The 27,530-nt window shown below is 46.9% G+C and overlaps 4 protein-coding genes across 9 annotated transcripts in view; 3 read left to right on the top strand and 1 right to left on the bottom strand.

Moving 5' to 3' along the window:
- LOC102096681 (CAP-Gly domain-containing linker protein 1) overlaps nucleotides 1–10,434 on the top strand; it is a 29,317-nt gene extending 18,883 nt beyond the window's left edge. For 2 of the 3 annotated variants that reach the window (XM_021292777.2, XM_065063233.1), the window contains 9 exons: nucleotides 14–149; nucleotides 644–775; nucleotides 4,998–5,136; nucleotides 5,429–5,508; nucleotides 5,983–6,135; nucleotides 7,303–7,405; nucleotides 7,516–7,559; nucleotides 8,110–8,272; nucleotides 9,241–10,434. In XM_021292777.2, coding sequence (XP_021148452.1) covers nucleotides 14–149; nucleotides 644–775; nucleotides 4,998–5,136; nucleotides 5,429–5,508; nucleotides 5,983–6,135; nucleotides 7,303–7,405; nucleotides 7,516–7,559; nucleotides 8,110–8,272; nucleotides 9,241–9,257 — 967 coding nt within the window. In that variant the 3' untranslated portion in view covers nucleotides 9,258–10,434. Of the gene's footprint in view, nucleotides 1–13; nucleotides 150–643; nucleotides 776–4,997; nucleotides 5,137–5,428; nucleotides 5,509–5,982; nucleotides 6,136–7,302; nucleotides 7,406–7,515; nucleotides 7,560–8,109; nucleotides 8,591–9,240 lie in introns of those variants that run through there. The other variant, XM_065063232.1, reaches the window with a different exon arrangement.
- A 154-nt stretch (nucleotides 10,435–10,588) lies between these two features.
- On the bottom strand, nucleotides 10,589–17,048 carry JKAMP (JNK1/MAPK8 associated membrane protein). 3 transcript variants are annotated; one of them, XM_065063236.1, is made up of 8 exons: nucleotides 16,899–17,022; nucleotides 16,637–16,728; nucleotides 15,425–15,550; nucleotides 14,860–15,014; nucleotides 13,341–13,547; nucleotides 12,726–12,907; nucleotides 11,660–11,736; nucleotides 10,589–11,349 (listed from the first exon to the last, which is right to left on the bottom strand). In XM_065063236.1, exons 1-8 carry the CDS (start codon nucleotides 16,909–16,911, stop codon nucleotides 11,131–11,133), a joined length of 1,071 nt encoding a protein of 356 aa, XP_064919308.1. In that variant the 5' UTR covers nucleotides 16,912–17,022; the 3' UTR covers nucleotides 10,589–11,130. The 3 variants fall into 3 exon arrangements, with proteins under 3 accessions (XP_064919308.1, XP_064919310.1, XP_064919309.1); XM_065063238.1 differs by lacking the exon at nucleotides 15,425–15,550; XM_065063237.1 differs by lacking the exons at nucleotides 15,425–15,550; nucleotides 16,637–16,728 and having other exon boundaries at nucleotides 16,899–17,048.
- A 27-nt stretch (nucleotides 17,049–17,075) lies between these two features.
- L3HYPDH (trans-L-3-hydroxyproline dehydratase) lies at nucleotides 17,076–21,350 on the top strand. 2 transcript variants are annotated; one of them, XM_065063235.1, is made up of 5 exons: nucleotides 17,076–17,667; nucleotides 18,401–18,570; nucleotides 18,886–19,008; nucleotides 19,908–20,049; nucleotides 20,863–21,350. In XM_065063235.1, exons 1-5 carry the CDS (start codon nucleotides 17,118–17,120, stop codon nucleotides 20,982–20,984), a joined length of 1,107 nt encoding a protein of 368 aa, XP_064919307.1. In that variant the 5' UTR covers nucleotides 17,076–17,117; the 3' UTR covers nucleotides 20,985–21,350. The 2 variants fall into 2 exon arrangements, with proteins under 2 accessions (XP_064919307.1, XP_021148496.2); XM_021292821.2 differs by having other exon boundaries at nucleotides 17,078–17,667; nucleotides 19,908–20,045; nucleotides 20,859–21,350.
- Nucleotides 21,351–21,527: 177 nt separating this feature from the next.
- GPR135 (G protein-coupled receptor 135) lies at nucleotides 21,528–25,984 on the top strand. Its single transcript, XM_005516118.3, has one exon. The coding sequence runs from the start codon at nucleotides 23,357–23,359 to the stop codon at nucleotides 24,626–24,628; it is 1,272 nt and encodes a 423-aa protein (XP_005516175.2). The 5' UTR covers nucleotides 21,528–23,356; the 3' UTR covers nucleotides 24,629–25,984.
- The last annotated feature ends 1,546 nt before the right edge of the window (nucleotides 25,985–27,530 follow it).

Genomic DNA, 27,530 nt, shown 5'->3' with positions numbered 1-27,530 from the left:
TATCTGTCACCAGAATAACACTTCGGTGGAAGCTACTGTACTTAGCAATGCAGAGAAAACTCTTTTTCTCAGAGGAGGAGAATATAAACAGAAAAATTAACGAAAAAACAGAGGCTGTCAAAAAAAGACACGCTGAACTACTTCTGGAGGTATGTTAAACAGCAGGTATTATAACACATTACATCCAGTGTTACAATATGTTCATGCTGTACATAATCAGAGTAAACTGATACCTAAGCAAGTAACCAGTGTTCAAGGGCCAATTCTTTTTTAAGCTATTAAACATGATAATACATCTCAAGCTCTTTAGTATATAAAGTTCTAAATATCTCCATTCTTGGAGATATCCAAAAGCCATTTGGACATGGTCCTGGCCAGCTTGCTCTAAAGTGGCCCTGCTTGAGCAGAGGGGTTGGACAAGATGACCTCCAGAGGTCCCTTCCCACCTCAACCATTCTGTTATTCCATGATCTGACCTGAACTCCTTTTAATAACAATTTTAGAGCAACTAGTTTTCTTGGCAGATGTTGTGTTTTAAATGCAGCTTGCTCTCATTTTGCTCTAGTTGCTTATTTCTCAGTGGTACACGTAGGCATTATGTGTTTCAGAAATCACTGACCCTCATTTTGCTTTCTGTTATGAGATTGAAGATGTTGAGAAAGAGATTTTTCAGACTGAAACCAAAATCAAAGCCCTGACTGAAGAAGCAAGTAAGAGGGAAAATTATTACAAGAATTATAACGAGGATTTTGCTAACAAAATAAAAAGGCTGGAGGTAGGTTTTATTGTTCTTTTTATTAACCTTGAGAAGATTTCTGATGGTTACATTGGTAGTGTTTGTTGCCTCTCATTGCAGCTATTTTCCTTGGAGCTATGCTCCAATGTGACCCATCTGTCAGTAATTGTTTCAAAAAACTTCTCTACATTTCAGGTTGGTGTTTTGGGTTTTTTAATGGTCAAAAGCGCTTAAGTCCCTCAGATCGAGACACTAGAATCAGCACAAACCCATATAGGTATATGTACATATACGTATTCATGTGCGTATGGTCATCTATGTCAAAAGAACGCAGTGAAGGTGTTTCTCACAAGAGACACCTCCCATTTTAAAAGAAAAATATGTGCAGGACCAGATTCAGTCCTGAGATGCAGCCAGTTTAGCTTTGCAGTGAGCCTTCCAATGTGTAACCTGTTAATGCAGAATGTGTTTCATCATTTTTGGATGAACAGGCCAACATTCATGGAAATATGACAACTTGATTTCAGACACTGGTCAAATTCTCCTCTGAATTATTGTGGTTGTAAATCTATTGGAGTGACTGATGATGAGCAAGACATGACCCAAGGCTACTTAGTGTCAGTGTTCATTAAATCACTGATGAGCTTGCTTTCCCAAAGTAAATAGGACACCAAAATGCTGAATATGAACTAGGCAGAGCTTTCAAAGATTTCAAGCGCTTCTCCGATATTTGGTGTATAACATATGCTCTATCCCCAGGGAAACTAACTGACCTTTGGTCAACAGTGATTTGAGAGGATAAATTGGATGCCAGAAGTGGAGGAAATATCCTTGTTGTATGTTTGACCTTAGAAAGGTAGATTTACAGAAGGCCTTGAGAATCTCTCATTTTGCTGGTGAAGAGGTTATGCTCCCATATCACGCAAGACAGTTACGGTCATGGTACTGCTCGATCTTCCCTAAAAAGCAGGGCTGAGACTGTCACTGCTGAATACATCGTGCTGGATTCATTTTCATGTTCTTTCCAGCAGTTGAGCTATGCAAATATACAAAAGAGATGCTAAATGTACCTCAGCTTTCTTTCTATCTTTAATATGATCCATTCTAAAAGAGTTTTTCCCCCATCTAGTATAGTGCTGATTAAACTGTTACCAGTGTTGCATTTTCCTTTGTGGCCTGGATAGGGCCAGGTTGAAAAAGTAATTATTTTCATCCAGTGACACACTCTAACATTTTCTCCCTTTTTAACTGTTTTCCTGCTTCGCTTTCATTTCCTACCATTTTGATGAAACAATTGAAGATCCTTTTTATTATTTTGCTTTTTTCTTTATAAGTTTTCAGCATTTTCTTGCATTTGCTCTCCACTATTTTCATTTGCAAAATGATTCTGCCTGAATGTTGTCTCGTGGAGATGGTCTGTGTAAGAGGAATAGATCATTTTGTAAGGGTCATGTCAGATCAGGTTAATTCTGCTCTGTCCAGAGCGTCATGGTGATGCATGTTATCTAAGTAGTCCACAGAAATACGTCTCAGATCACCCTTGTTTCTCTCCTTTCTTCACATACCTGTTTCTGCCATTATTATATTAAAAAAAATACAGTTCATGAGCATATTCAAACATCCATACTTTGAGGTTTGCTGATATTTCTAGTCTTTGATCACAGGTTATGACTTATCTGACTTCAGAGTCTGAGGGAACAAAAACATGTAGTGCAGCATTTGACATTAATGTCCTGTAAAGAAGCGAATTCAGAGTCCTGATGTTACTTCACATCCTGGGTGCAGCTTCATTTCTTCCTATGGCTTTATTTCCTGCATATTATCTTGTCTCTTTCTTAATATTGTTAATCAAGTCTCCTGATCTACATAGGTTCGTCCTGTTCTTCCTTTTTGTGTTTTTACCTATTGCAGAAAAAGACGAGAGATGTATTTTTCTAATGAAAAGGCATTTAACTCATGACTTGTGTTCCTTTTGCCCTAAGCAAGATGAGATTTCACTTTGCTGAGAGATTCACATATTTCGCATTAGACTTTTTTGTTTGCTTTTTTAAACCCAAAGTTCAGATATTTTTTAAAGCTAAGGAATGGGACAGAGAAAGACTGAAACGTACAGACTTGTAATGGTGTTTAGGCAATGATCTCCTTAGTCTTTAAGAACTAATAGCTCTTCTCCCCTGTGTTGGTGTAACAAAGTGCAAAGATCCCCAGGCTGGTAAGTCTGTGCAGCCCTGTTATAGGGGATGTACAGCTCAGATCCAGGAGCATTGTAGTTACATTTGTATTAAACAAATATAGTATGACTGAAAGAATACACTTATGGCTGGGCACAGAGCAACAGCATGAGAGGGGTCAAGCCACAGAATGTCATGCTTATAGGAAAGGACATGGAATAACATGAAAGTACCTCACATTTGTGGTAAGACAAAGGAATATTTAAGTTTGTTTTGCTTCACTGATGGATCAGCAGGGTCAAATGCCTGGTATAGTAACGCCAGCATCAGAACAGTAACATGTTGGGCAAGGAGAGGGAAGGAACCAGTTAGGAAGTGTTTCTAGATATATCAGATGCCTTCACATCATCTGAGTCTAACAGAATTCACCTTCAGATAGTTCAATGACTGAAGCCAGTACAGAGCTATTCATGATGATATTTAAGTGCACATCAAGAATAGGAGACTGAAACTCAAAGCAACTTGGTATCCCAAAAAAGCCTTGCTGGGTAAAACACAATGTTGGTCCTACCACGACCTGTCTTCTGCAGTGATCAATAGTCCTGCTTGGAGAAGTAATCTAAGAACAGCTAAATATAGAATTACCATTTTCTGTGTAATCTTTGTGACAAATGAAGTGTCAGGAACTTCTTTGGATGAAGGTGGTGTCTGCATTTAATAGATGGAATTATATGCTGTACTGGATCTTTAGTCCAATATTCTGCTGTCACTGATTGATTCTTTCAGCTCACATATATATTTATCCTCCATAACAACCTGTAACACATAATTTATTTAACGACAAGAATTTTATTTTGTTTTAAACCTGCTCTCTCAAAAATTTATTGGCATTTTGCAGTTCTTGTGTTATGAGGTACAGTGAATAACTGTTGTCTTCTCATCTCCATTAAAGGTGTGTAATTTTTACACACATTTATTGTGTCTCTTCAGTTGTCTCTTTGCCAGGCTGAAGAATCCCAGGTACAAAAACAGCTGGAAAATCATCCTAGATAATAGTTACCTGTGCTTTACTGAAAAAACAGAATAATGGTCCCTGCTGGTTTACAGGAGATCTGATCTCAGACTGGAATTAGTCTGTGATTTCCTTCATGACTCAGGTGACAGGATAGAGCGAGTAATTATCCTATCTGCAGATCACAAACATAAGAGCTGGAACATGCTCTGCAGGGCAGAACTAGAATTCTAGAATGGTGAAGTAATTTTGGGGAAAAAAAGATCGTAATAATAATAAAAAAAACAAAACATATTTTTGTGTTTAGGTAGAAACAGTTGCGTGTGCAAACCCATCATGAGAGACGTGTTTAGGCAGTGATAAATAGGAATAAAGCTGACAAGTTGAACATAAGTCAACACAGATTTATAGTAATGAAAGAGGCAACTGTCAAACCACTCTGTGTAAAGAGGCAGATAGCCTGGAATGGTTTATGATATAAGTTTTCTACTCTACCTGTTTTTGGCAGGTCACAGCTAGAGAACAGTGTCTGGTATTGCTCACCTCATTTAAGGAAGGTGTCGGTCATTTTGAGGTCCAAGAGTAGCTAAGTAAAGATGATCAGCAAAAGAGAGATGTGCAGCTTTTCCAATTAAAATAGGTAACTCTAATGGAAGACATGGTAGTATCCAAAAATAAATAAAAGTGGATAGCAAGGTGATAAGGTTTATTTGTCCACTTGTCAAGAAAAATAACAGAGAACAGAATAGATTCAACTTAAAAAAGTTAGGCCCTAAGAAAGCATTGACAGCACAAATAGTAAAACCCTGGAATTGGTTGTCTGAGACATGGTATCTCTACCACTAGGGTTTTTAAGGACAAATCAAACATCTGTCATGGGTACTTAGGTCTAATTGATTCTGCTGCACAGCAGAGAGATGGACTAAGATGACCTTTGGGATCACTTCCAGTATTCTTTTATTTTATCTTCTTTTTCTTTTGTTATGTGTTTCCTTTTTTTTTCCCTCTGGTTATGCTGGATTACTTATACTTATATGTTACCTAGCTAGATTATTGCTTAATATTTATTTCATTAAAGAATGACATCAGAACCGCAACTGAAAACCTGCTTAAAAAAGAACAAGAATTAAACACAAGCAGGCTAATCTTGGGAGAAGCCCAGAGAGAAATGGAACAGAAGAAAGCGGAATGTGAAGAACTGAATAAATCAGTTGCAGGTGAGTATTAAGTCTTCTCTACATAATGGATCTTTCTCTCATTGTTTCCAAAACCAGCGAGGTGTAGCCCTTTGTCTGCCTATGGCTCAGGGGATTCCTGAAACAAGTATAAGCTGAGCTCTTTGCAACAACTGGAATCTGTAGACATGGCCATAACATAAACACAAAGCATTTTTTTAAATGCCGGATTAGATAAACAGATCACTTACTGACAGAACCTCATTCTATTTTAACAGCTTAAGTTTAATGTTCGGTCATTACAGTGTATAAAAGTCTTCTCTCTGCTTTGTAGAAAAGCAAAACGAAGAGGTAGGACTCAAAAGAGCCATTCAGCAGTCAATTGAAACCACTGAGAAGCTCAAGGAGGACACGGTAATATCTTAAAGCTTAGCTATACTACTTCTGCAAAGGTTCCAGCACCAGCTTTATTTCCTCCCAGTAAAGAAAAGGCACTGGGGCTGAGAGCATACCACATCAACACTGAAATAGTCTCTGTTCAGAAATGGGAGACCTGTTTCTCCAACCTTATTAGAGCAGGAGTAGCACAATGAAGCAGTAGTGTGCACCTGAGCCCCCAGTGACAGAAAAGCAGTGTCCTTGTTGGGGGTGACCTGCAGCAGGTGGGGCACTTCACATCACAGCTGGTTCCTTTCTGGTGGACCACGAGCAATCACTTCTCTCTGTATCTCTTCCTCCTCATTGGCAAGAGGGCTTAGATACCTGTCTCAGAGGGTACTAGAACATTTTAAAATGAAAGTTGCCACAGAACAAAAGCTCTTTTTGCTTTATTTAATTACACAAATCCTATCTAAAGATAGTTAGTAGCAAAGAGTTCATAATTAACAGCTGGAGCTGAGGAGCAAACTGCGGATGAAGCGTGATGCTGCGATTGACCAGCTGACAGACCACACAGAGAGTATGAAGCTGCTGGAACGAGACATCTACGAGATCAACAGGAAAACTGACCTTGTGAACACCGAGAACTGCCGGCTCAAATTAGTGAGTACATTGAAGCTTAACACTCTGCCTTTTCAATAGGAGGTTTTTCTGTTAATTTTTCATTTCACAGAGCCATGGAAGGTGATGAAACAAAACCAGCACACAGCAAACCTGGCCTTTTAATTGAACGTGTGGGGCTGGGTTTACTTTGAAAAGAAACAAGGAGGAAAATCCAAGGGCAGGACATCTCCCGTGAGGCACGATCAATGGTGTGTATGTGCAGCATTTGGTCGGCGATTGCAGGAAAAGGCCTTCCTGCCACGGGAAGAGGGCTGACGTGAATGCGAGATGTAAAATAGGCCTGTGCAGTTTGGAATACATGCGTTCGAAAATATTCTGTGTGACTTTCAGGCCTGTTAGCACAATAGAACCTCCTTCACTGTAAAACACATGAAGGATCCTAAAAATGGTTTTATTGCCAACTGTTACCCGGCTGCCATCCGGACCCAAACCCACATTTGTGCAGCCTTTTGGACTCAGTTTCCGAGATGATCTGAACCCTGTGCCCTGTTTGCTGCCTGCAGGCCCAGAGCTCTGCTGCTGCCTGACAGCGTGTGCTGGGTACCCACTACCCTGCAGCTCGGAATATTTCCCTATGGAAACAAAGGCTGTTCCCTCAGGAAAAAAACTCTTGCTTACTCCACAACATCCCATTATGTCCAGTTCATTAACAGAAACTGAGAAACTCTGATTCTTTTTTCAGTGCCGAATTGCACAAGGAAATGCTGTTTATTGTGCCTGACCTGGGTCACCAAACACATTTCAGCTAAACCTGGGATAGTATGAGCTGGGCACTGGTAGAGCTGATCCAAGGTGATTGAGTCCATCCTAATTTAGGGGAGCGACTTGAGAAGAATATCTCCTGTTTGCTCACGACCTTTGCTGCCCCAGCTGTTCCCAGCATCCTCATCCTTTTTATTTGCTAACATAGGCATAGCTGGCTTGTGTTGATTTTTGGCAACTGTTAAGATTTGTTCAACAGGATGAAGTGGATGCTGTTGTTGAAACAAAGTGTGTCCAGAGGAATACATTAACCTTTGTATTTCCGTAAGCTAAAGCTCAGTTTATTCTTCCTGATCTCTATAAAAACAGTGAAACCACTTGGAAATTATTTAGAAAAGTTAAAAACCGTGGCAAGTGTTCTGTTGTAATTATATTTTTTCACAGCGCAATGCTCAGATGAAAGAAGGTATTTTTGCAATGAATTCTGAAGCAGAACACCACAAGTCAGCAACAGTCGAAATCCTGAATGACCTAGCAGTGCTTCACGGTAATATGTTAACTACTGTTCAAAAAGTGACACTTTTAAGAATATCTTGTTGTCCTTGTGTTTCTTTGGCACAGCAATCTGCCACATTTTAAGTGTTAACTCTGTTGCAGATCTTCTTCTGAAGGGATCGTTGGAGGAGAGCTTTATTGAAAAGGTGAATTTCAATTTTCTATTGAACTGCTTTGCATGATATTTAAATTATCATGTAAAAAATAAAATTCCATATTGCAAATAAAACACTAAGATTTTTGAAGTCGTAGAGGGGCAAAGTACTAAGCCTATGTTTCCCAGCATTGTGTAGAAGTCCTGGCTATAAAAATGATTTTTGATTGTATTGTTCCTTTTGCTGGTCTTACATTCAACCCTTAAAGCTGTGCAGTCTCCCTGTACCTAGTAACATTGTTGATGTTCTACATTCAGCTCATCAGCCTTGTAATATTTTTCAAGTTAGCGAAGGCGTTCATTTTGAACAGGAATTAAAACAAACTATCATTTAAGAAAGATTTTCACCAGTTATTCCATTAGAAAGGCAAACTTTGCACTTTTTATGTAAGGATTGGGTAGTTAGTGAAAAACTGCAGAGCCACAGGTTTGATGACTATTCAAGCTGTGGGAAAAGAAGATAAACAAGTTTCTTAATATTTTGTGAGGATTTTTTTTTTTTCTTTTGAAGAAAAAATAAATTCTACTCTGTGCCATTACAGGAATTTCTGGAGAATGAGCAGGAAATACAGAAGGCAGTGGCAGCTCTAACAACCAAATTTCAACGACGAGAGGAAAAGATCGGCGATATTAACAGCAGGCTAGAACATAAGCTGGAAGGACTGACCTCTCTGTTTGATGAAAAATCTAGAATAGATGATCACTGTAAGATATAAAACTTTTTCTTTTTCACCTTTTTTTAAATTATTTTTTAAATCTCAGAACATGTTAATTCGTAGCAGTTTGTGATAAAACAAAGCAGTACTGCCATGTTCTATCTGATGTCTCTGCTGCAGATTGAGACCTAGTGGTACATTTATTAGAAGAACTAGGCATGCTTTATAACACAGCCTGGATATTATTACCTTTAATTTCCACTTTTGAAAGGCTTATGGTAATAACAGTGATGAGGCTGTAAAACAGTCTGCGCATCACTGATCTTTCCAGAACCATGTGTTTGTTTTTCCACAAAGGATAAATAAAACTAACAGACCCCACCTCCCACAGCTTGTGGTTTCACTGTAGGACTACACAGTTAGTTAACGTTTATGCTACCTAGAATTGTACATGTGGGCTATTTGTGCTGCTGTTTCTGTCTGAGTGAACAATACTCTGTATTACACGGGGCCCTGGGCACAAATCACTTGTTTCAGGGCCTCCTTTTAACGCAGACCTGTAGATACCTGCTTTACTTGTTGATTCACAGAGGTCTTATTTGTAAGGAGTTGCAGGTTTGGTCACTATGACCATTGTCTTGTTACAGAATGTGGCTTTTATACATATTAAAGCTGAAAGGCTGTGGCGTGCAGGCTGCTTTGAAATCATTAGGTCTGGGTAACGTGAATTACGCATTTATAGAGGAAGGAAGTCAGGCAGAGAGGGGAAGGGTGGTGGAAACAGGGCAGAAGAGAATCATCTGAAAGCCAGCACCAGCATTATTTTCTGTGTCAGTTGTGCAGGGCAGGTTTCTTATTCACAAGGAGCCTGCAGAAAAACATTGCTTAGTCATCGCAAACTACAGGTATTAAATTTATCTGTGTCTACCGAACTCTTTGTCTGGTGTTACTTTTTTTTTTTAATGCTAGTGAAGTGTGATTTTAAAATAATTTATTAATTTGTATGTTATATTCCAGGTTTTGCGGAAGGCTAAAGCACTGGAGGGCAGCAGGAAGGTCCGTGTTCTGGTCTCCTGTGCAAGATCCACGGGGCACGCTGCCTTCCTGTGAGCTCTGCTTGTAACGGAATCCTTTGTTCTGCAGCCCTTAAAATTATTAAGACCTGTCAAAAGATGTACTTTTTACTACAGCTAATGTTACCTGGGGGTTGTTGTTACTTTTCTTTTTAAAAACAAGATTTAGCCCAACATTTAAACCCAATACATATAGTCTGTACACAGGAACACACATAAACTGCCCAGTACCACACCTTTGCAAAGGGTTTTTCCTGCATGGTGCTGCGCTGGCTCTGCACGTACTGACGTGACAGCTGTGCAAATGTAGACACAAAACTGTGTGTAGGACATTTTAAAGAAAAATATGCCTATAGCTTGGTCAGAAATGGTATTTTAACACCTGACTTTTAAAACCATACTTTTGGAACTGTTCTCTAGATTAATGTGTCTGCAAATTACATTTTGTGCACGGCAGTATGGACAGAATTTGACTTCCTTAAGGAGATGGATTACTTCCTTAATCCCTAAGTAAAACCTTACTTTCACATGCAAGACCGAGCTTGTTTGCAGACTGTATTTAACAGCAGTGAACCTGTCAATTGGCGTTTCGCAGAAGAAAGCTGTCAGGAAGGCGTATCAGATGTCATGATATTAAACGAGGAGAGCGACATCTCGAGGCAGCCTGGCCACGATGCCCCTGAAAGCCCCAGAGCTGCTGGCAGGCTCTGGCTTTAGCAGCACTGGTAGGTAGTAGAATAAAAACCACATTACTGGTACACTAAAATATAGGAATATACAGCCATTTGCGCTGCTACAGCCACTTATCCTTACAGTAAGAAGAGTTTAATGTGAGGTGATCTTCCTTTTACTCTTCCCTTTGTTTAGCCCTTTAGCACTGCTCTGCATCTTCTTCTAGACCCCCTGTAGCACTAAGTTACGGTCACTAATATGCAGGATGCACTTTGGGAATCTTCCTCTACAATACAGAGAGAAGACCAGAGTCTGTCAGTGCATATTTTGCTTCAGCAAGGCCAAAACTACACTGTAAATGGCTGCAGAAGTTTTAACAATTCTTATCAAAGTGTTCACATAAAGATTTTTATGAAAGTAGAGCAGAGAAAATAGTATCTCTTTATAGGATAATAAATCTCCAGTTCTTTTTATTAAATCAGGGCTGGTTTAGTACTTCATTCACTCCATCAGTTTCTATCATTGCAGTGGTGCTGTTGTACATACAAAGAGCTGTTCCCTTCTCCTTCACATTTCCTCTCCTCCCTGGCAGTCAAGAATAAAGCATCATGAGAAATAAATGAGGAGATGCTCAACACGTTTTATTTTTTTGACAGAAGGAAGATGGAAGTCTATAGGGTGTTTCAAAAAGATGGACTCAATTTCAAAGCTATAGTGATTTCAAACTGGATCCACCTTTTTGAAACATCCTCTGTTTCCACTGGTGGGGTGGGGATAGAAGATAGAGCTTGTAATGAGAAAAACCAAGCTCTCTGGTATAAGCAAGTTCTATTTGTTTTACTGAAAGCCTACTGAAAAGCAGGCTCCATTGTTTTATTCAAACAACAAACACCTAAAATAGTGTATTAGGAAATAAACATATACAAGCAAACCACTGTACTAGATTCACAGTGATAAACAGATATAAAAACACATTCCTTTTGATCTATACCAGATACTTGCAAAGTGCAGCTTTTTTTAATATTACACAGTCTCTTAGGTGTTTCACCTAGAAGGTTTGTACATAAATAGCCTATTTTAAAACAGAAGTTTCCAAAGCGCAACAAGCACTGAAATCACTTAACCCAGATCATTAGGCCAGCATTGTTGGCACTGGCTCCTTTTAATGTCCATTTCCACCTTCGGAGAGTATGCGTGACGGCTCGGTGTACTTTGCTGTCAGCAGGTAGAAGAGGGCAGGTGCAGGTACCAAGGCAAGCAATGGCAGGTCCTGCTCAAGCTTATCCAGTTTGGAAATGGAGATGATTCCGTAGGCATGGAGTAGCCAGTGGCTGAAGAGGACAACAAGCCTTTTCTTCCTGGCGAGAAGATCCTTGAAAGACTTGCAAAACAAACACAATATCCTGTTAGCATTCAGCCCATTAGTTCGTACCTGATGTTCAAGAGATGTTACAGGTTGTGCACAGAGACTGTGTGAGGCCTCCTGGGTTTGAGCCCTTCCAGCACAGAACACAGCTTCTCAGTGCACCACAAGAGTAAAGCCTCACAGGAGCTTCCTCCAGCTAAGAGAAGTCATAAAGGAAGAGGCCTAAATGCAGAATACACTGCTGAGAAAAGGCAAGAGACAAAGCGGTCTCTGCTCATTCAAGTATTTTGGTTTATGAGATTTAACGTAGGAAACATTTACCTACCTCCACTTCAGAAGCAGACATGTACACAGCCAGTGTAACCAAAGACAACACCAGTATGATGTAAGGAAAGGCATAATCTAAAAGCAAACATTGAACAGATTAGCAGAAAAAAGAACGCCTCATTTACATTTCAGCAGTGATGATTTTATATACATAACCATGGGTGTGAGGTCAACTGAGCTCCTATTGCCCACCTCTTATCACACCACACACACACACAGAGCGGGAAGAGACAGCCAAGTGCAACCAGTCAATACTACTTAGTTTTTCAAATGTAACAACTTGTGTCAAATGCAATGGATGGGAGCGATCCTACATGATTTCAAACTGGATCCACCTTTTTGAAACATCCTCTGTTTCCACTGGTGGGGGGGGATAGAAGATAGAGCTTGTAAGGAGAAGAACCAAGCTCTCTGGTATAAGCAAGTTCTATTTGTTTTACTGAAAGCCTACTGAAAAGCAGGCTCCATTGTTTTATTCAAACAACAAACACCTAAAATAGTGTATTAGGAAATATATAGTGTATTAGGATATTAGGATTAGTATAAATAGTGTATTAGGAAATATACAAGCAAATATACAAGCAAACCACTGTTACTCCTACATGGAGTAACTGGACATTTAAACCTCTAGTTGAGAAAAAAGCAGATGAGAAAAGCTGGCTCAGTGAGGATTTTGTGGCACCTGTCCCCTTCATGTGACAAGTACACTGGAAGCTAAACCACAGACAGCTGAATTCCCCAAACCTGTACTTTAATCCACCCCTGAACACAAACTCTACCTTAGAAGAAAGTGGAACGAACTCCCTCTGAAGTCAATTCTTCTCCTCCCTCCCCTATTCCCTTTTTGGAAAAGGAACAGTCTAGTGGCACCAACAGAGCCTGGTAAGGTAAGGACAGGGCTACTAATGAGCAACCTTTACAGATGACACTCCTCACAATAATCTTAAACAATGTCCTTATTCTCAAAGCAAAAATGATGCCACGTCCATTCGCACTCTCCCCTAAGTCACTTGCCAGTGTGTGTTTATCGGTATGTTTATTAGCGTCATCAGGAGACAACTCACAGAGCAGGCCTCCTCCAACAGCCTGAAGCACGGTGAGGATAGGGAAGAAGTACAGCGCTGCATAAATGCTTTTAAATCGATCAGATTTCCCCAAACCACAAGCAATTTTCTTAACCAGAAGAGGGCGAAGCAGCATCATTAACACAAGACAGAAGGCGTAATATTTAAACACAATGGTGTACCTGGAAAAAGAAAAAAAAAATCCTTAAAATGTGCTGATCTTTTTCTCTTGCAGACTCAACTGAGAACCAGGAAAATTGGGGTTGGAGTCAGGCGAGTCTAAAGTATTTACAAGCCGAGGGTGTAAAAACAGAACAATAGGCTCACTTTTCCTAAGGGAAATGCTCAAGATGCAGCAAGGGGCAATAAAAATGAAGTCTTATGCTTTATAGCTAGATAGCCTGGATTAAGCCACCTTCCTTGGTGACTCAGAAAGTCACCAGGTGCTGCTAAGTGTTTCACACAAAGCAGGTCAATGCACTAAAAGACTTCAGGAATTGATGCTCATTGATCTGAGTTATATCTGAACATTTTTTGCAGCTTTGAGAGGAGGCACGGAGCGAAACACGCTTGTATAAAAGGGACAGACAGGAGTACAAAAGCCTTTCCACTCACAGGGGATAGACTGCTTCCTGAGTGCAGTGCACTGTGGTGATGTAGTCAGGACTTGGATTGTAAAGCATTGTGTACCAGTCCGAAAGCTTCTTCACCTTGCAGGAGCGGATATGCAGAGAGCCAATAGGGTCGCTGATGAGCAGCGTAATAATCGCTGCAATGCTGCACTCAAACAAGGCAGTGACATGCTGCAACAGCGCGCTGGAACTGTGGAAGGACAAAGAGAAGTTTACCACTACTTTGCTAATGCTAAAAGAAATCGGAAAAAAACAGGTAAGAGGTGGAAGCCCATGTGGTGAAGAACCTTCACCAGAGTTGACATTCAGCGTGACCAAGGACAGGACAATGCTGCATGAATAAAAAGTATTTGAAGCTGAATGTGAAAACTAATTTACAATCTCAGATGATTTAGTAAGTAAAAATGTGCTTGAACAACATTCCAGCTTCTTAAATGAAAGCTTTCTTCAGCAAAAGCTCCCTGGCAGGGCAGGGACATCAACCCCACCAACCGTTGCAGCTTCAAAGAAAGCAGCAGTGAGGTTAAGACACCTCATGTCTCGGAAGGGATGGCATTGTCACATATGATATAAGCAAAATTTTCAAAGCTCTAAGTCCTTGATAAAGATGGTATACATATATTTAACCCTCTCAGTCCCCTGTGTTTTAGTGTTTAGCACACTACAGTCATTACTTCTCAGAAGTTCCAGTCCAGCACACCTAATGGCCACACGACCTGTGTTTTTAAACCCCTGTTTTAACCGAACTTCCTTGAAGCACCACACTGACGCAAAGCCTACATCAACTATGCCATAAAGACCAAAACCCAGTACACATACTTCTAAAGAGAAAACTCCAACCCATTCTCTGGTTGCACATGTGCAGCACCACCGATCAGGACCCCTGCGGGTGGTAGGTCCGGCCCAGGAGAGAGGGGCTGACACAACGTGCTGCTCCTGCCCGACTGGAAACCCAGTCCAGCACAGATTGCCGTGTGGACTGGGCACCACCACGGGAAAGCGACACAGACCACGTCCTGTGGCAGTGACTGGCAAGAATGTCCTTGTAACAGGACAAGGGGTGATGGATTTAAACTAAAGGAGGGAGATTCAAGCCACAAATGAAGAAAATTTTTTTTACACTGAGGGTGGTGAGAGCCTGGCCCAGGTTGTCCAGAGAGGTGGTGGATGAACCATCCCTGGAGACATCCCAGGCCAGGCTGGACGGGGCTCTGAGCAACCTGAGCTGGTGAAGATGTCCCTGCTCATGGCAGGGGTGGCACTGGATGAGCTTTGAAGGTCCCTTCCAACCCAAACCATTCTGTGATTCTACAAGAAGGACCCGCAGGACTGACACTTGTAAATAAACCTCCCCCCCAGCTTCAAAAAGCTCATGTGCTACCGCATCAGCTCAACCAAAAGCAGGAACTGCTGGACAGTTCAATTCAGAATCTCAGATTGATAATTCATTGATACAAGATTTCCATTTCAAAATAACTTATCAGGAGAAGGGGTATACGAACCTCTTTTTTCCCGAGTACCATTCAATAAAGAACCAGTGTAAAACCAGGGGAAGCATGGCCATGAAGCCAAGGTACAGCCAGTCATAGCGGTCTGGAGATCCCACACATTCCCGGCAGATTTTGTTGTCATCGGTTCTTTGACCCCTAGGACACACCTACAAAAAGCAGAGACTGCATTCATTAAGCTTTTGAGTACCAATAATGAACCACTGCAGTTCCTGGGAAAACTGGTGCTGGGGCAAGAAACTTATCGGATTTTTAAAGAGGTGAAACATTTACCTCAGTAATTTCTCAGTTTACACCGGCCTTGCTCTCTCTAGCTCTTGCTTCTTAATATAAACAAAGGTGAAGCACAGTTAAAAGGCTTCATCCAAGAATCCCTTTCTCAGTCTGCCTGCCAAGACACCTCCCTTTCACCGCGAAGCTCACTCACCAGGCTGCTCACATCCCCTGTTCCCCAGACTTCCTTGCTCCCTGTTCATCTCACCCTCCCTGGACCTTGCTCTGCCTTAGTACTCCAACAAAATCCGTGGGCAGAAAGTAATTTCAGCACAGCTCTCTCTACCATCCCATTCTGTTCCAGCTTTCGCAGTCCCTCGTCTTGGCTCTGGTTTAGCACCGAGCCTGCAGCACCTCCTTTGGCATCTTTCTTATGAGGAAAGCTGGAGCTGTTCAGCCAGGAGAAGAGAACCTGAGAGGATCAAAAATAGCGTGGTCAGCAGGACAAGGGCAGTGATCCTTCCCCTGTACTCTGCATTGGGGAGGCCACACCTGGAGTATTGTGTTCAGTTCTGGGCCCCTCAGTCCAGGAAAGAGATTGAAGTGCTGGAGCGGGTCCAGAGAAGAGCAACACGACTGGTGAAGGGACATGAACATAAGACCTATGGGGAGAGGCTGAGGGAGCTGGGGTTGTTTAGTCTGGAGAAGAGGAGGCTTAGAGGTGAGCTCAGCACTCTCTGGAACTACCTGAAGGGAAGTTCTAGCCAGGTGGGGATTGGTCTCTTCTCCCAGGCAGTCAGCAATAGGACAAGGGGGCACGGGCTTAAAGTCTACCAGGGGAAATTTAGGCTGGATATTAGAAAGAAATTCTTTACAGAGAGAGTGGTCAGGCATTGGAATGGCTGCCCAGGGAGGTGCTGGACTCGCCATCCCTGGAGGTTTTTAAACTGAGATTGGACATGGCACTTAGTGCCATGATCTAGTAAACGGACTAGAGTTGGACCAAGGGTTGGACTCGATGATCTCTGAGGTCTTTTCCAACCCAGTTGATTCTGTGATTCTGTGAATCTTATTTCTGCTGATCAATATCTCCAGGGTGGGTGTCAAGAGGATGGACCAGACTCTGTTCAGTGGTGCCCAACGACAGGGTGAGGGGCAGCGGGCACAGACTGAAGCACAGGAGGCTCCATCTGAATCTGAGGAGAAACTTCCTTCCTTTGAGGCGCCAGAGCCTGGCCCAGGCTGCCCAGAGCGGGTGTGGAGTCTCCTTCTCTGAGACATTCAAACCCGCGTGGACATGATCCTGTGTGATCTGCTCTGGTGACCCTGCGTGAGCAGGTGGGTTGGACTGGGTGATCTCCAGAGGTCCCTTCAACCCCAACCACCCCGCGATCCTGTGAGTGTTTCACTGAGCAGCCTTTGCAGCAGGTAAGAAAGCTCCGCCCGCCCTTCGCCGTCCCCACCGCCTCCGCACCCACGGCACGGCGGGGCCGGGCTGCCGTGCCGCCCGCAGCGGGATCCGCACCCCCTCCCGCTGCCCCCGCCGCGCCGCACTCACCCCGCAGTCCCCGTAGGTCTCCGCAGAGCCGTTGACCGCCAGGACGATCCTGCCGCAGTACAGCCCGAGGCAGGCGGGCTGCACCTCCACCGCTGCGGGACAGCGCAGCCGCGTCACCGCCGCGCTCCGGCCCGGCCCCACCGCGCACACCGCGGCTCCCTCGCCGCCGAGGGGCACCGAGCGCCACCCCCGGCCCGCTCCAGGCCCTGGCAACCCCCATCCCCGCTCCCAGCCCGGTACCGGAGCCCCCGGCCCGTCCTACCGGCGCGGAACATCCCGGTAACCTGGCAACAGCCCCTCCGCCGCCACTTCCGCACGCGCCACTTCCGCTTCCGACGCGGGGACAAGCCCCACCCCCCGACGAACGGAGGCGTGGTCCCGCGCAGGAGGTGGGGGTCGGTTTCTCTGCCATACGCAGGGGCGGGGCTACTCAGTCTCGGAGGCGTGGCCTCGGGAGGGGGCGTGTCCCGGGGCGCGGGCGATGGCGGCGGCGGGAGGCTGTGGTGTCGGTGTCGGTGACCGTGCGGGACGGCGGCTGCCGCCGCACTCTCCCTCGGGGCTGGTGCTGCAGACGGTGGAAATGCACACGGGCGGCGAGCCGCTGCGCATCGTCCCGCGGCTGGAGGCGGCAGAGGAGGCGGTGGCGGCGCGGGGGCTGTCGCTGCTGTCGCTGCGGCGGGAGGTGGCAGCCACGCAAGACCACGTGCGGCGGGCGCTGATGCACGAACCGCGGGGCCACGCCGACATGTACGGGGCGGTGGTGGTGCGCGGCGGGGCGGCCGCTGCCGGCGCCCACCTGGCAGCTATATTCCTGCACGGCGCCGGCTACAGCACCATGTGCGGCCACGCCGTGCTGGCCCTCGGCCGCTTCGCCCTCGACTACGGGCTGGTGGCGGCGCCCAGCACCCCCGAAACTGCCGTCCAGCTGCGCTGCCCCTGCGGGCCTGTCACCGCCTTTGTGCCCTGGGACGGTTGCCGCAGTGGCAACCCGGTCCGCTTCCACAGTGTGCCCGCCTTCGCCGCCGCCACCGGTGGGGACTGGGGCCACCGCGCTGGGGTGGGGTTTGGTGTGTTCAATTTTGGGTGCCTCACTATAGGAAAGACATAGAGGTACTAGAGGGAGTTCAGAGAAGGGCAACGGAGCTGCTGAGGGGTCTGGAGCACAAGTGTGATGTGGAGCAGTTGAGGGAGCTGGGGCTGTTCAGCCTGGAGAACAGGAGGCTGAGGGGAGACCTTATCACTGTGTACAACTACCTGAAAGGAGTTTGGAGCGTGGAGGAGGTTGGTCTCTTCTCTCAAGTAACAAGTGATAAGAGGAGAGGAAATGGCCTCAAGTTACACCAGGGAAGGTTCAGATTGGGTAGTAGGAAAAAATTCTTCATGGAAAGGCTTGTGAAGCATTAGAACAGGCTGCCCAGGGAAGTGGTGGAGTCACCGTCCCTGGAGGGGGGTTCTTAGGGACACAGTTTAGTGTCAGAGTTAGGTTATGGCTGAACTTGATGATCTTGAGAGTCTCTTCCAGCCAAAATGATTCTATGGTGGCCCGGCTGAGGGACATCTGGCAAATCCCTCCGCAGTTCTGGTGTTCCTCAGAGGCCGTCAGGGATAGTGTAAGGTCCCACATGCCACTTTCTGGCATCAGACCACTTAAGTCATCATGTGTCCCTCACTCTCCTTGTGCTTGGCTGGGTTCCTTGGCTCTGTGTGAGAGACCACCGCTCAGCATGGTTCCCCCTCATCACCACTCTCCCTTTCTCTGCCCAGACTTGGCTATCGACGTCCCCGGTCACGGAAAGGTGGTGGTCGACATTGGCTATGGTGGCACATTCTACGCCTTTCTCAGTGCCGAGCAGCTGGGCCTCGATGTCTGCTCTTCCAAGACCAGAGACCTTGTCAATGCAGCGAGTGCGGTGACGGAAGCGGTGAAGAAACAGGTATGGCAGCACGCTGCGATACCTCAACATCTTCCTTGCACCAGACCAAGGCCCTTTATTCCTCCGAGATACTCAGGATGGGAGGGGGTCCCATCCTTCCAGCCACATGTTGAATTCCAGAGTCCCCCTCAGCCTCACAAGGGCATGAGAAGGAGTTTCCTGCTGCTGCTGTCTCTGTTGCTGGAGAAGCAGAGGTGGGAATCCAGCACTGTGGCCGTGTCCCCTTCCTCTGGTCCCCTGAGGAAGCTGTGCTGCACGTGCTGCAGACTGCCCAACGGCTGCTCGTGTTGGTGAACCTGTCTGTTTTGTCCCCAGTTCAAGCTTCATCACCCTGAAAGCGAAGACCTGGCTTTCCTCTACGGCACCATCCTGACAGATGGGAAAGATGCCTTTAGTGAGGAGCCCACCACCAACATCTGCGTGTTTGCAGATGAACAGGTACAGAAATGGGCTCTTCTCAGACACACAAGGCACCAGCTTTTTCCTTTTCCCTTCTTACATCCTCTGCAGAGTTGGGGGGCAGTTCTGTTTCTTCTCGTTTTGGGCAGCAGCGATTGTTGCTTCTGCTGCAGTGATGTCTCTGAAGAGCTGAGTATCACTTAACACATGCTGTTTTGGCTCCTAGTGACAGAAATACTTCTGCACATCTTAGATGGTGGCATTTTAAAAATGTTCATACCCATGCCCCATAGCTGGGAATTTCCCAGGAGCTCAGAGGCTGAGGTGTGACCCCAACATAGTGCATGTCTTCAAAGTCCTAATTTGGAGAGCAGCTGCTGGGGATCAGCAGAGCAGGAGAGAAAAGAAGGGGTGTAAACTTCTGTCCTTGTCTGCAGTGGATAACATATCACACAAATAGCAGGTGAAGTTTTGGTTGGACTTCCCGGGAGTGGGGAGTGTGGAGTATTGAACAGACTGCCTGGGAAGCTGGCCAGTGCTGTATTTTTGGAGGTTTTAAAAACCAGGCTGGCCAGCAGCTCTCTCAAGTAGTGTAAGGAGAGCTGATCCTGCCTTGATGTGTGAGAATGGGGAAGGGCCTTTGCCTGTCTCAGTCCTTTTGCTGTGATGCTGGGAAACTCTAAAGTGCTCCCCAAGTAGCCCCAATATTTATTAGATCACTCATCCCTACAAGTTTGCCAAAGCTGATCCCAGTGCAAAAGTACACCAAACCTGCTTATTTTGTCTTCTCCTTTGTTATGTGTCTAGATTCTGCATAAAACCCTGACCTAGAGGGGTTTCCCCCAAGTTCTGTATAAACGTGGCAGAGAGAACTGAGGGGAGCAACATTGTTTTCTGTTAAAACCCTAGAGCTGGTTCATCTTCTCTTATGAATGTAGGTTGACCGAAGTCCGACAGGTTCAGGAGTGACTGCTCGCATCGCCTTGCAGTACCATAAGGGTCTCATCCAGCTGAATCAGACCAGGACCTTTCGGAGCAGCACCACCGGGTCCTTGTTCACCGGGAAGGCAGTGAAGGCAAGTGGTTTGTGCTGGATTTTCCCCCTGTCTTGAGGTCTGCTGGAAAAGTGCTGTGGCCTTGGCTCAGTGGATAAGCAGAAAAGCCTTTCTGTGTCTGAGGAAGGCTGTGTGGAAGGAGGGAGGTGCCTGGGGGTCTTGCCTTCCCACAAGCCTCACGCTTCAAGATTTTTTTTATTAGAGAAACAAGTAACAGTGAGACCTTGTTCTGTTGTGTGGCTTCTCTGCAAATCCTGTCTCAGCCATCAGGAAGGGACTGGGGTGAGAAAGAATTGCTGATGTAGATGAAGCAGTCTCGTCCAATCTCAGTGGCAGCTAAGGGCGGATTCCTGGTTTAGTCCCCTCTTCCTTGCTCAAAAGCTGAGCTCTTCATTTGGAGATGTAGAAGCTGGATCTGTGCACCCAGGTTTCCAGGCTCAGCTATGGGATCTGGCAGCACGTGGCTGTGAAGGTTTGGACGTGCCCCAGGGAGCTCTTGGGCTTGCAGGCAGCCACCAGCTTGTCATCCTCCTTTGAGGCAAACGCACGCTGTGGCAGCGCAGGGGCTCGCGAGCTCAGAGCGGGGGCAGTGGCATAGACGGGGTTCTTAGGGACAGGGTTTAGTGCTAGAGTTAGGTTATGGTTGGACTCGGTGATCTTGAGGGTCTCTTCCAACCACAATGATTCTATGATTCTGTGCAGGTGTGGTGGCAGAAGGGCTGCTGCACACTTTGGGATGTCCCTGCCTAAGTGACAGGTAGCACTGACATTTTGTGGGATTAGGAGAGCAGAGAACCTCCCATTGCCTCTGTCTTGATCCTGATCCCTCTGCAGGAAGCCAAGTTTGGGGACTACAATGCTGTTGTTGTCGAAGTCTCGGGAGAAGCCTTTTACACCGGTACAGCCACCTTCACTGTCGAAGAGGAGGACCCGCTCAAACATGGCTTCTTCTTCAAGTGACCAGAGCCACTGGGCAGTAGCAAAGTCTCACTAATAGTGCTGCGCTTCTTCTGCCCACTTATTTCTGTTCTGCTTCTCCATACGGCTCGTCACAATATGCCAGAGCAACAGGAACAAGCTTTGGTGGTGTGACAGCATCTGCTGTGTTTGAAGATAACAGGCTGTGTTCCTCTGCTGTGATTAGCATATTGGGTACAATGTGATTAGCGTATATGGGCTGCTCTGAGAAGCCATAATATTTTTCTTCTTTTTTAAAATGATTTTTCACAGGAAATGGAGAGCTCTCTTCAAATTTATGTGCCTTCTCTACATCTGCAAATTACTAATTGCAAAGCCAGATTCCTATTAAACGCCAGCTGAAAACACTGCCTTTCTCCTCTTGTTTTCACTCCCAGAGCTCATTTCCAGGACTCTGGCGAGTGTGTTGCAGCTGTTGGTTTGGATTTCCTGCCCTTGCTCGATGCCTTCTGCTCAGCCGGTCGTGCTGCTCTTTGTCATTCCTTGCTCAGTCCTGTCCAGACATTCCCTTCCTTGCTGCACTCATTTTATCCCTGCCAGAGCCTCCTGTGTCCCGGGGGGTGCTGGATGCAGGTGTTTGCTCAGAACTTTTACCATATAGTCCTGTCCACACCACGCTGCTCCCCTAAACGTCTTCTCTTGTGTATCTCAGACCAGTGGCTGCAAATAGCCCAGGGTTGACTTTCAACAGGAGCAGCTGTTCTCGAAGGCCTGAGCCATTATGACCTTTGATTGCTAATTATTTGCTGATAATTTTGCCTCAGTCCAGGGACAGCTTGCGCATCGAAGTGCAGGCAACATGTGCATTACCAGAGTCCGTCGAGGGAGGGTTGCTGGTGGAAAAACCAAACGGAGCCCTGGGCTGTAGGCTGGCTTTGCAGTGGCAGAAGCGGAGCTTCAAACTGCTTGGGGCCTGTAATTTCCACTGTGTCTCTGGACAAAATCACGTTCATTTATTGAAGACACTTGTGGGAGTGTGCCTTGTCAAAATGAGACGTGAAAATGATCGTCTCCCAGGGGCTCATGCAGCAGAAGGGAGAGGGTTACACTGGAGAGCGTGGGAAAGGTTGGCATGGAAAAGCCTGAGAGGAATTTCTTCTGGCAAATTGAAAATTATAACTTTGGAACATGAAGAAGTAAAAGTCCCCGCGTTCTGGGAGCGACCGTGCTGCCGATGGAGGTTTTCTAGGCTGATGTTTGGGGCTGTTGCTCCCAGCTTTCCTGTAACCCCTGGGTAAATCCCATACAGCCTCTGGTCTGGGGGAGCAGGAGGTGATAGACACATCCTCTGCAGTTACAGGAGCGAACTCCGTGTGTTTTAACCTTCTGGGCATCTCCCTTGTGATCAGCCACCCCAGCTCGATTCCTGGGGAAGAGCTGCAGCAGTGTCGAAGCCCAGCACAGAAAGGTCAGAAGCTCTTGGGCCATTAATTTGATCTCATCATCATCTGTTCACCATACCCATCCCTAAGAAAATGTTAACATAGGAGCCCACAGTTCCAGCATGGCTGGGAGCAGGGGGACAGGGTCCTGCTGCCTGTTTGGGGTCCCTGGCCTGACCCTTCAGCTTGTGAGACCCCAGCCCTGAGAGTGTGGGGGTGGTCCTGACCTCTGCCGGAGTGTCTGGTGGGAGCAGGACCCCCTGTCCCTTCATGGTGGTGAAACAAAGAAATAAGCTTAACAGCAGAGTCAGTTATATTGTCAAGCAGCATTCTTTATTTTATTGGCACTGGGGAGCTCTGGGGATCATCCTCCATAAGTTCTCCAACCACTGGACACTCTTGCGTTGCTTTTATTCATTAATTACAATTTTTAGACATTTTTAACATACAATGTATCTCTACTAAGAGATAATTGATGATGCTAGTTATAATTATTAGCTAAATATAAACTAAGCACTCTGCTTCTAACCAGCATATTACTCAATCTTCTGTCTCTCTCTTGTCGTGCAGAAGGATCTAAAACGTGAAAAATGCCCCCTCGTTTTGCAGGTGATCAAAAAGCATTTATCTCATGTCAATTGGTTAATGATGGGTACGTCTTTTGTAATTTAATCACAGTGTACATTAATTTAGCGGCTTCTCACCAGGGGGGTACAAGGCTGTGAGGGCAGGGGGGCTGTGGGGACCGCTCCCCGGCTCCGGGATGAGTCTGACACCGCTGTGGTGTGGGGGGTCCCGGCGCCAGCCCGGGTGACTCCCGGGCTCTCCCTGCCCCGCCGCTGTTCTGTGTGGGCGCCGCTCCCCCCCCGGGCCGGGCCGGTTCCCCGGGCAACGGCGGCCAGGAGACGTCAGCGGCTGGCGGGGCGGGCGGGGCGGGCGGGAGCGCCTCTGCAACCGCGGCCCGGGCCGGGCATGAGGCTGCGCATGGAGCCGGCGGCGGCCGTGCCGGGGAACCTCTCCCGCGGCGGCAATGAGAGCGGCGGGGCGGCGGCGGGGGCTGCGGCGGGATGGTCGGTGGCGGCGCTGGCCTCGCAGGCGCTGGCGCTGCTGCTCATCTTCGCCCTCTCTGCGCTGGGCAACGGGGCGGTGGTGCTGGTGATCGCCCGGCACCGGCAGCTCCGCACGGTCACCAACGCCTTCGTGCTGTCGCTGTCGCTGTCGGAGCTGCTGGGCGCCCTGCTCTGCCTGCCCCTGGCCTTCCTCAGCCTGCTCAGCCGCCCGCCCGGCGCCTGGCTCTTCGGGCAGCGGCTCTGCCTGGCCAGCGCCGCGCTGCACGCCGGGCTGGGCATCGCCGCCACGCTCACCATGGCCCTGCTCTCCTTCGACCGCTACTGCGCCATCGTCCGCCAGCCCCGACACAAGATGGGCCGCCGCCGCGCCGCCCAGCTCCTGGCTGCCGTCTGGCTGGCCGCCCTGGCCCTGGCCGGACCTTGGTACGGATTGGCGGGCGAGGGGCAGCGGGAAGCCCGGCCCGGGGCGTACCGCTGCGTCTACGTGCTGCCTTGGGGCTCCTCACGCCTGGGGCCGCCCTATGGCGCGGCGCTCATCGTGCTCTGCTACCTCCTGCCCTTCGCCCTCATGTGCTTCTGCCACTACAACATCTGCCGGGCGGTGCGGCTGGCCGAGAGCCGTGTGCGGCCCCTCACCACCTACGGGCACCTGCTGCGGGCCTACGGGGAGATGCGCACGGCCACCACCGTCCTTATCATGATTGTCTCCATCATCTGCTGCTGGGGGCCCTACTGCATCCTGGGGCTGGCGGCTGCCGCCGGCCACCTGCCCTTCTCACCCACCATGGACGCCGTGGCCAGTGGGATGGCCTGGGCCAACGGGGCCATCAACCCGCTCATCTACGCCGCCCGCAACCCCAACATCTCCGTGCTGCTGCGGCGCAGCCGTGAGGGCGGCTACAGGACTAGGAACAACGTGGCAGCCTACCTCTCAGCCCCAGGCCAGCGGCCGGAGCCCCGGAGCCGGGCTGACCGCGTGCGGGAGCGCTATGTCAACCGGCACAGCGGCCCCCCGGGCAGTGCCCCATCCTCCTCCAGCCCAGCGAGCGGGGGAGAGGTGGCCATGTGGGCCTGCAAGAACCCCGCTGTCCTCTTCTGTCGGGATGGGCAGCCGGACACCATCTCTGAGGCCACCTTGCAGGCCAAAGCGGACGCTGTCGACACCAGCCTCTGAAAGGGTGGGTGTCCAGGATGGAGGCATCGGGCCCTGGAACCATCAGTGAGGAAATATGGGGGGCCCCGGTGCTCGGAGCGCTTTGCACCCAGACTACCAGAACATCAGAGACATGGGACTGCATGAGCCGCGGTGTGATTTCTTCATTGTGTGAGCTCTGGTTTGGTGACCCAGCCTGTGAGCAGCGAGAGATCCATGGGGAAAGGAATTTCCCCCTTTCCTTTCAGCAGGTGACACACTTGGTAATAGCTGCTGAGCACAGCCAGTGCAAGAGCTTGACTGCAAGAACAAACCAGCGAGTGCTTCAGACCTGCAGAAAGTGCCACAGTGGAGCTAAGAGGCAGCCACACACACACAGCCCAAACCCACTGACTGTGTGAGCTGTTTGTTAAGTGCCAAAAAAGCAATTGAAAGCTGAGCACTGGCAGCTGGAAGACACTCTGAAAACACCACACTGTGAAAACTGCATCATGGCAGGAAAATGCTGCTTTAACTCATTATATGTGGAAGTGCCAATAGTCAAAAAGTCTTATACTGTGGGACAGGCTAAAAAAGTGATCTATAAAGATGATGTGTTTTTTTTCCAGACTCCCAAGCATAACAAAAGAGTAATTGTTGTGACAGGGAAGATGTATGTTACTGGAAGGAATGGAAAGGAAGATGAAACCTCAGTTGTCATAATTTCAGCAGTGTTGTCTATTTTTTGTTTCTTTTTTAGGTACTGTCAGCTTAAAATACTATGAATATGAGAAATGTGTTCTTCACACAGACTGAGGAAAAGGGTGTGGGTGTAGACTGTGGTGTCACTGAGTCTGTGCACAAGATGTACGTTTTCTTTTTGAGCTCATCCAAAGTGCTTCACATCTCTAAGAATTTAACCATGTTTAGAGGAGCCATTCAAGAGAGGTATCTGAACGGAGGGGTAAAGCAATACCATGTGTTCTTCGTGTGCTCTTAAGCATATGAAAATGTGCATGTGCAGAGAATAGATGTTGTATTGAAGGCAGGAATCCATCTGGAGTATAATATTTGAAAACCAGCTGTCTGCCATTGAAAAAAAAAAAGGAAAATAACACAATGCAAGTGCAACTGCATGGTATAAATTCATCTGAATTTATCAGTATACTCTTTTTGTCCAAAGGCTTAGAGCCTTAAATTAGTATTTTGAATCAGAATCTAATATTGGGTCTTTGCCAGAGTTAGATGTGAAAGGCAGGTGGTGTTTTTCCATGTACAGGCTTTAAAAATACAAAGTTACTGTTTAACCAGCTTTTTCAGCTGTTTGTGACCCAAGTGAACATACTATCATTACTTTGTGAGACAAGAAATAAATTGTCTTTTATGCAGGAGATGAAAGTGTCTCTGCCTGGCATCATTCTCAGCCCAGCCTTGAGAAGGGAACTCCTGTAAAAAAATTGCCGGGTGGATTATAGTAGAGACAGACCTAATTGTTCGTGAAATTTTAATGCAGACGTATTTTATGCTGTGGTGCTCCTGAAGTCCATGAGGAGAAGATTTGACCCTTGGCTGCTTCTTGGCACTGATACTTTGCCCTGCAGATCCTGGATTTTGCAAGCCGAGCACTGTATTCGTATTGTTTCAGAGGGGAGCCATACAAAACCACCACAGCTTTTCACAGAGGCTGCTGGGTGGCAAGTGAACACTTAGTGACTTGTTGGAAGGGTCAGACAGGAATTTCTTGCGTACTTGCCCTTGTTTAGCTGGGTCTGGCTAGTGTAAAGTGAAGGAGGTGGTTGTGAATGATGAGATTAGATTTAATTCTTACCGAGGTGGTAACAAGGAGATTTGTTGCAGGATAATTTGCCAAGCAGAGCACTCTGGTGTTTCAACAGCTTAAAGAGCTTTTGCCCAAGTTACACTAGTCATTGACATATTATCTGTAGACAACTTTAACTACAATCCAGGAGACAGCAAAGAAAAGCTGCAGGGTTCTACCTTCTCAGAAAGGATGTTTCTCTGTGAGTGGCTGCAACAGTCCTGAGAGTAGGTTCCTGTGCTCTGTAACGGGAGAACGTAAGCCAGGAAAACTGAGCTCAGTGCTCAGCAGCCGTGTGTAGTACAGACAGCAGGCGAAGGCAGATGACTTGTATTTTAGTCCATGTATTGCCTGCATAGCAGCACCCCAACACCAATCCTCTGACCGGGGTACAAATGACATTGGGCATGTATCCTTCCTGTGGTATGAAGTCCATTCCATAGGAGAAAGGATGTCACTGTTTCAGCCCGGCCCCTCTCTGGCTCTGAAGCAGAGCCTGTACTTTAATCAGAATTCATCATCTAGAGCCTTCCTGTCTTTGGCACCACACAGATTTACAACATTTATTGTTGTTTTGTTTCTTTCGTTGTTTTGTTGTTGTTGTTGGTTTTTGTTTGTTTGTTTTTCACACAAGAAGAGCTTTTTCTGCCAGTTGGAACAACCTTAGAGTAGTTGAACTAAGGGACAGTTCTGGTGTTAAGAAAATGAGGAAGCTGAAGGTCCAGCGCTGCTGTTCCTGATCCGCAATGTGCCGTTTGGTGCTCTCTCTGGCTGCATGGATCTTAGGGCAGAAGGCCCCTGGAAAGGGTGGTCCTGCTCCCCTTGGTGCTCAGCTCTGGCCACCTTCCCAGTCCCCTCTGTCCCTACCACCCCACTGACTCTCACTAACCAGCTCAGGCACTAAACAACCAAAAAACCCCACCGATTCCCTCTTTTGCACACTGGTTTGGTTTTCTCCTGATTAAATGCCCTGAACAGGCCAGCTGAGCATCCTTGTGGCAGTTGCTTCTGGCAAGGGCAGGAGTGGGGATGCCAGGAATGAGGTCGACCACAAAGCACCGCAGGAGCTGCACCAGGATTGAACTACTAACATGGCTTTCTAGGAAGGTGGTAGTGAAGTTGGAA

The sequence above is a fragment of the Columba livia genome, chromosome 5 (genome assembly GCF_036013475.1).
Source record: "Columba livia isolate bColLiv1 breed racing homer chromosome 5, bColLiv1.pat.W.v2, whole genome shotgun sequence".
NCBI classification, from domain to species: domain Eukaryota; kingdom Metazoa; phylum Chordata; class Aves; order Columbiformes; family Columbidae; genus Columba; species Columba livia.
Note: the sequence above shows the minus strand (reverse complement) of the source record. Positions and strands in the feature narration are given on the sequence as shown.

Excerpts from the sequence above, each read along its gene's own strand:
- GPR135 (XM_005516118.3), top strand. The coding sequence starts at position 23,357 with ATGAGGCTGCGCATGGAGCCGGCGGCGGCCGTGCCGGGGAACCTCTCC.
- JKAMP (XM_065063236.1), bottom strand. Across the intron at positions 15,015-15,424 it reads AGCTGGAACAGAATGGGATG|GTGTGTCCTAGGGGTCAAAG; the intron begins GTAGAGAGAGCT and ends TGCTTTTTGTAG. Across the intron at positions 11,350-11,659 it reads TGTCTGCTTCTGAAGTGGAG|TCTTTCAAGGATCTTCTCGC; the intron begins GTAGGTAAATGT and ends TTGTTTTGCAAG.
- L3HYPDH (XM_065063235.1), top strand. The coding sequence starts at position 17,118 with ATGGCGGCGGCGGGAGGCTGTGGTGTCGGTGTCGGTGACCGTGCGGGA. Across the intron at positions 19,009-19,907 it reads GCGTGTTTGCAGATGAACAG|GTTGACCGAAGTCCGACAGG; the intron begins GTACAGAAATGG and ends TTATGAATGTAG. Across the intron at positions 20,050-20,862 it reads CGGGAAGGCAGTGAAGGCAA|CCAAGTTTGGGGACTACAAT; the intron begins GTGGTTTGTGCT and ends CTCTGCAGGAAG.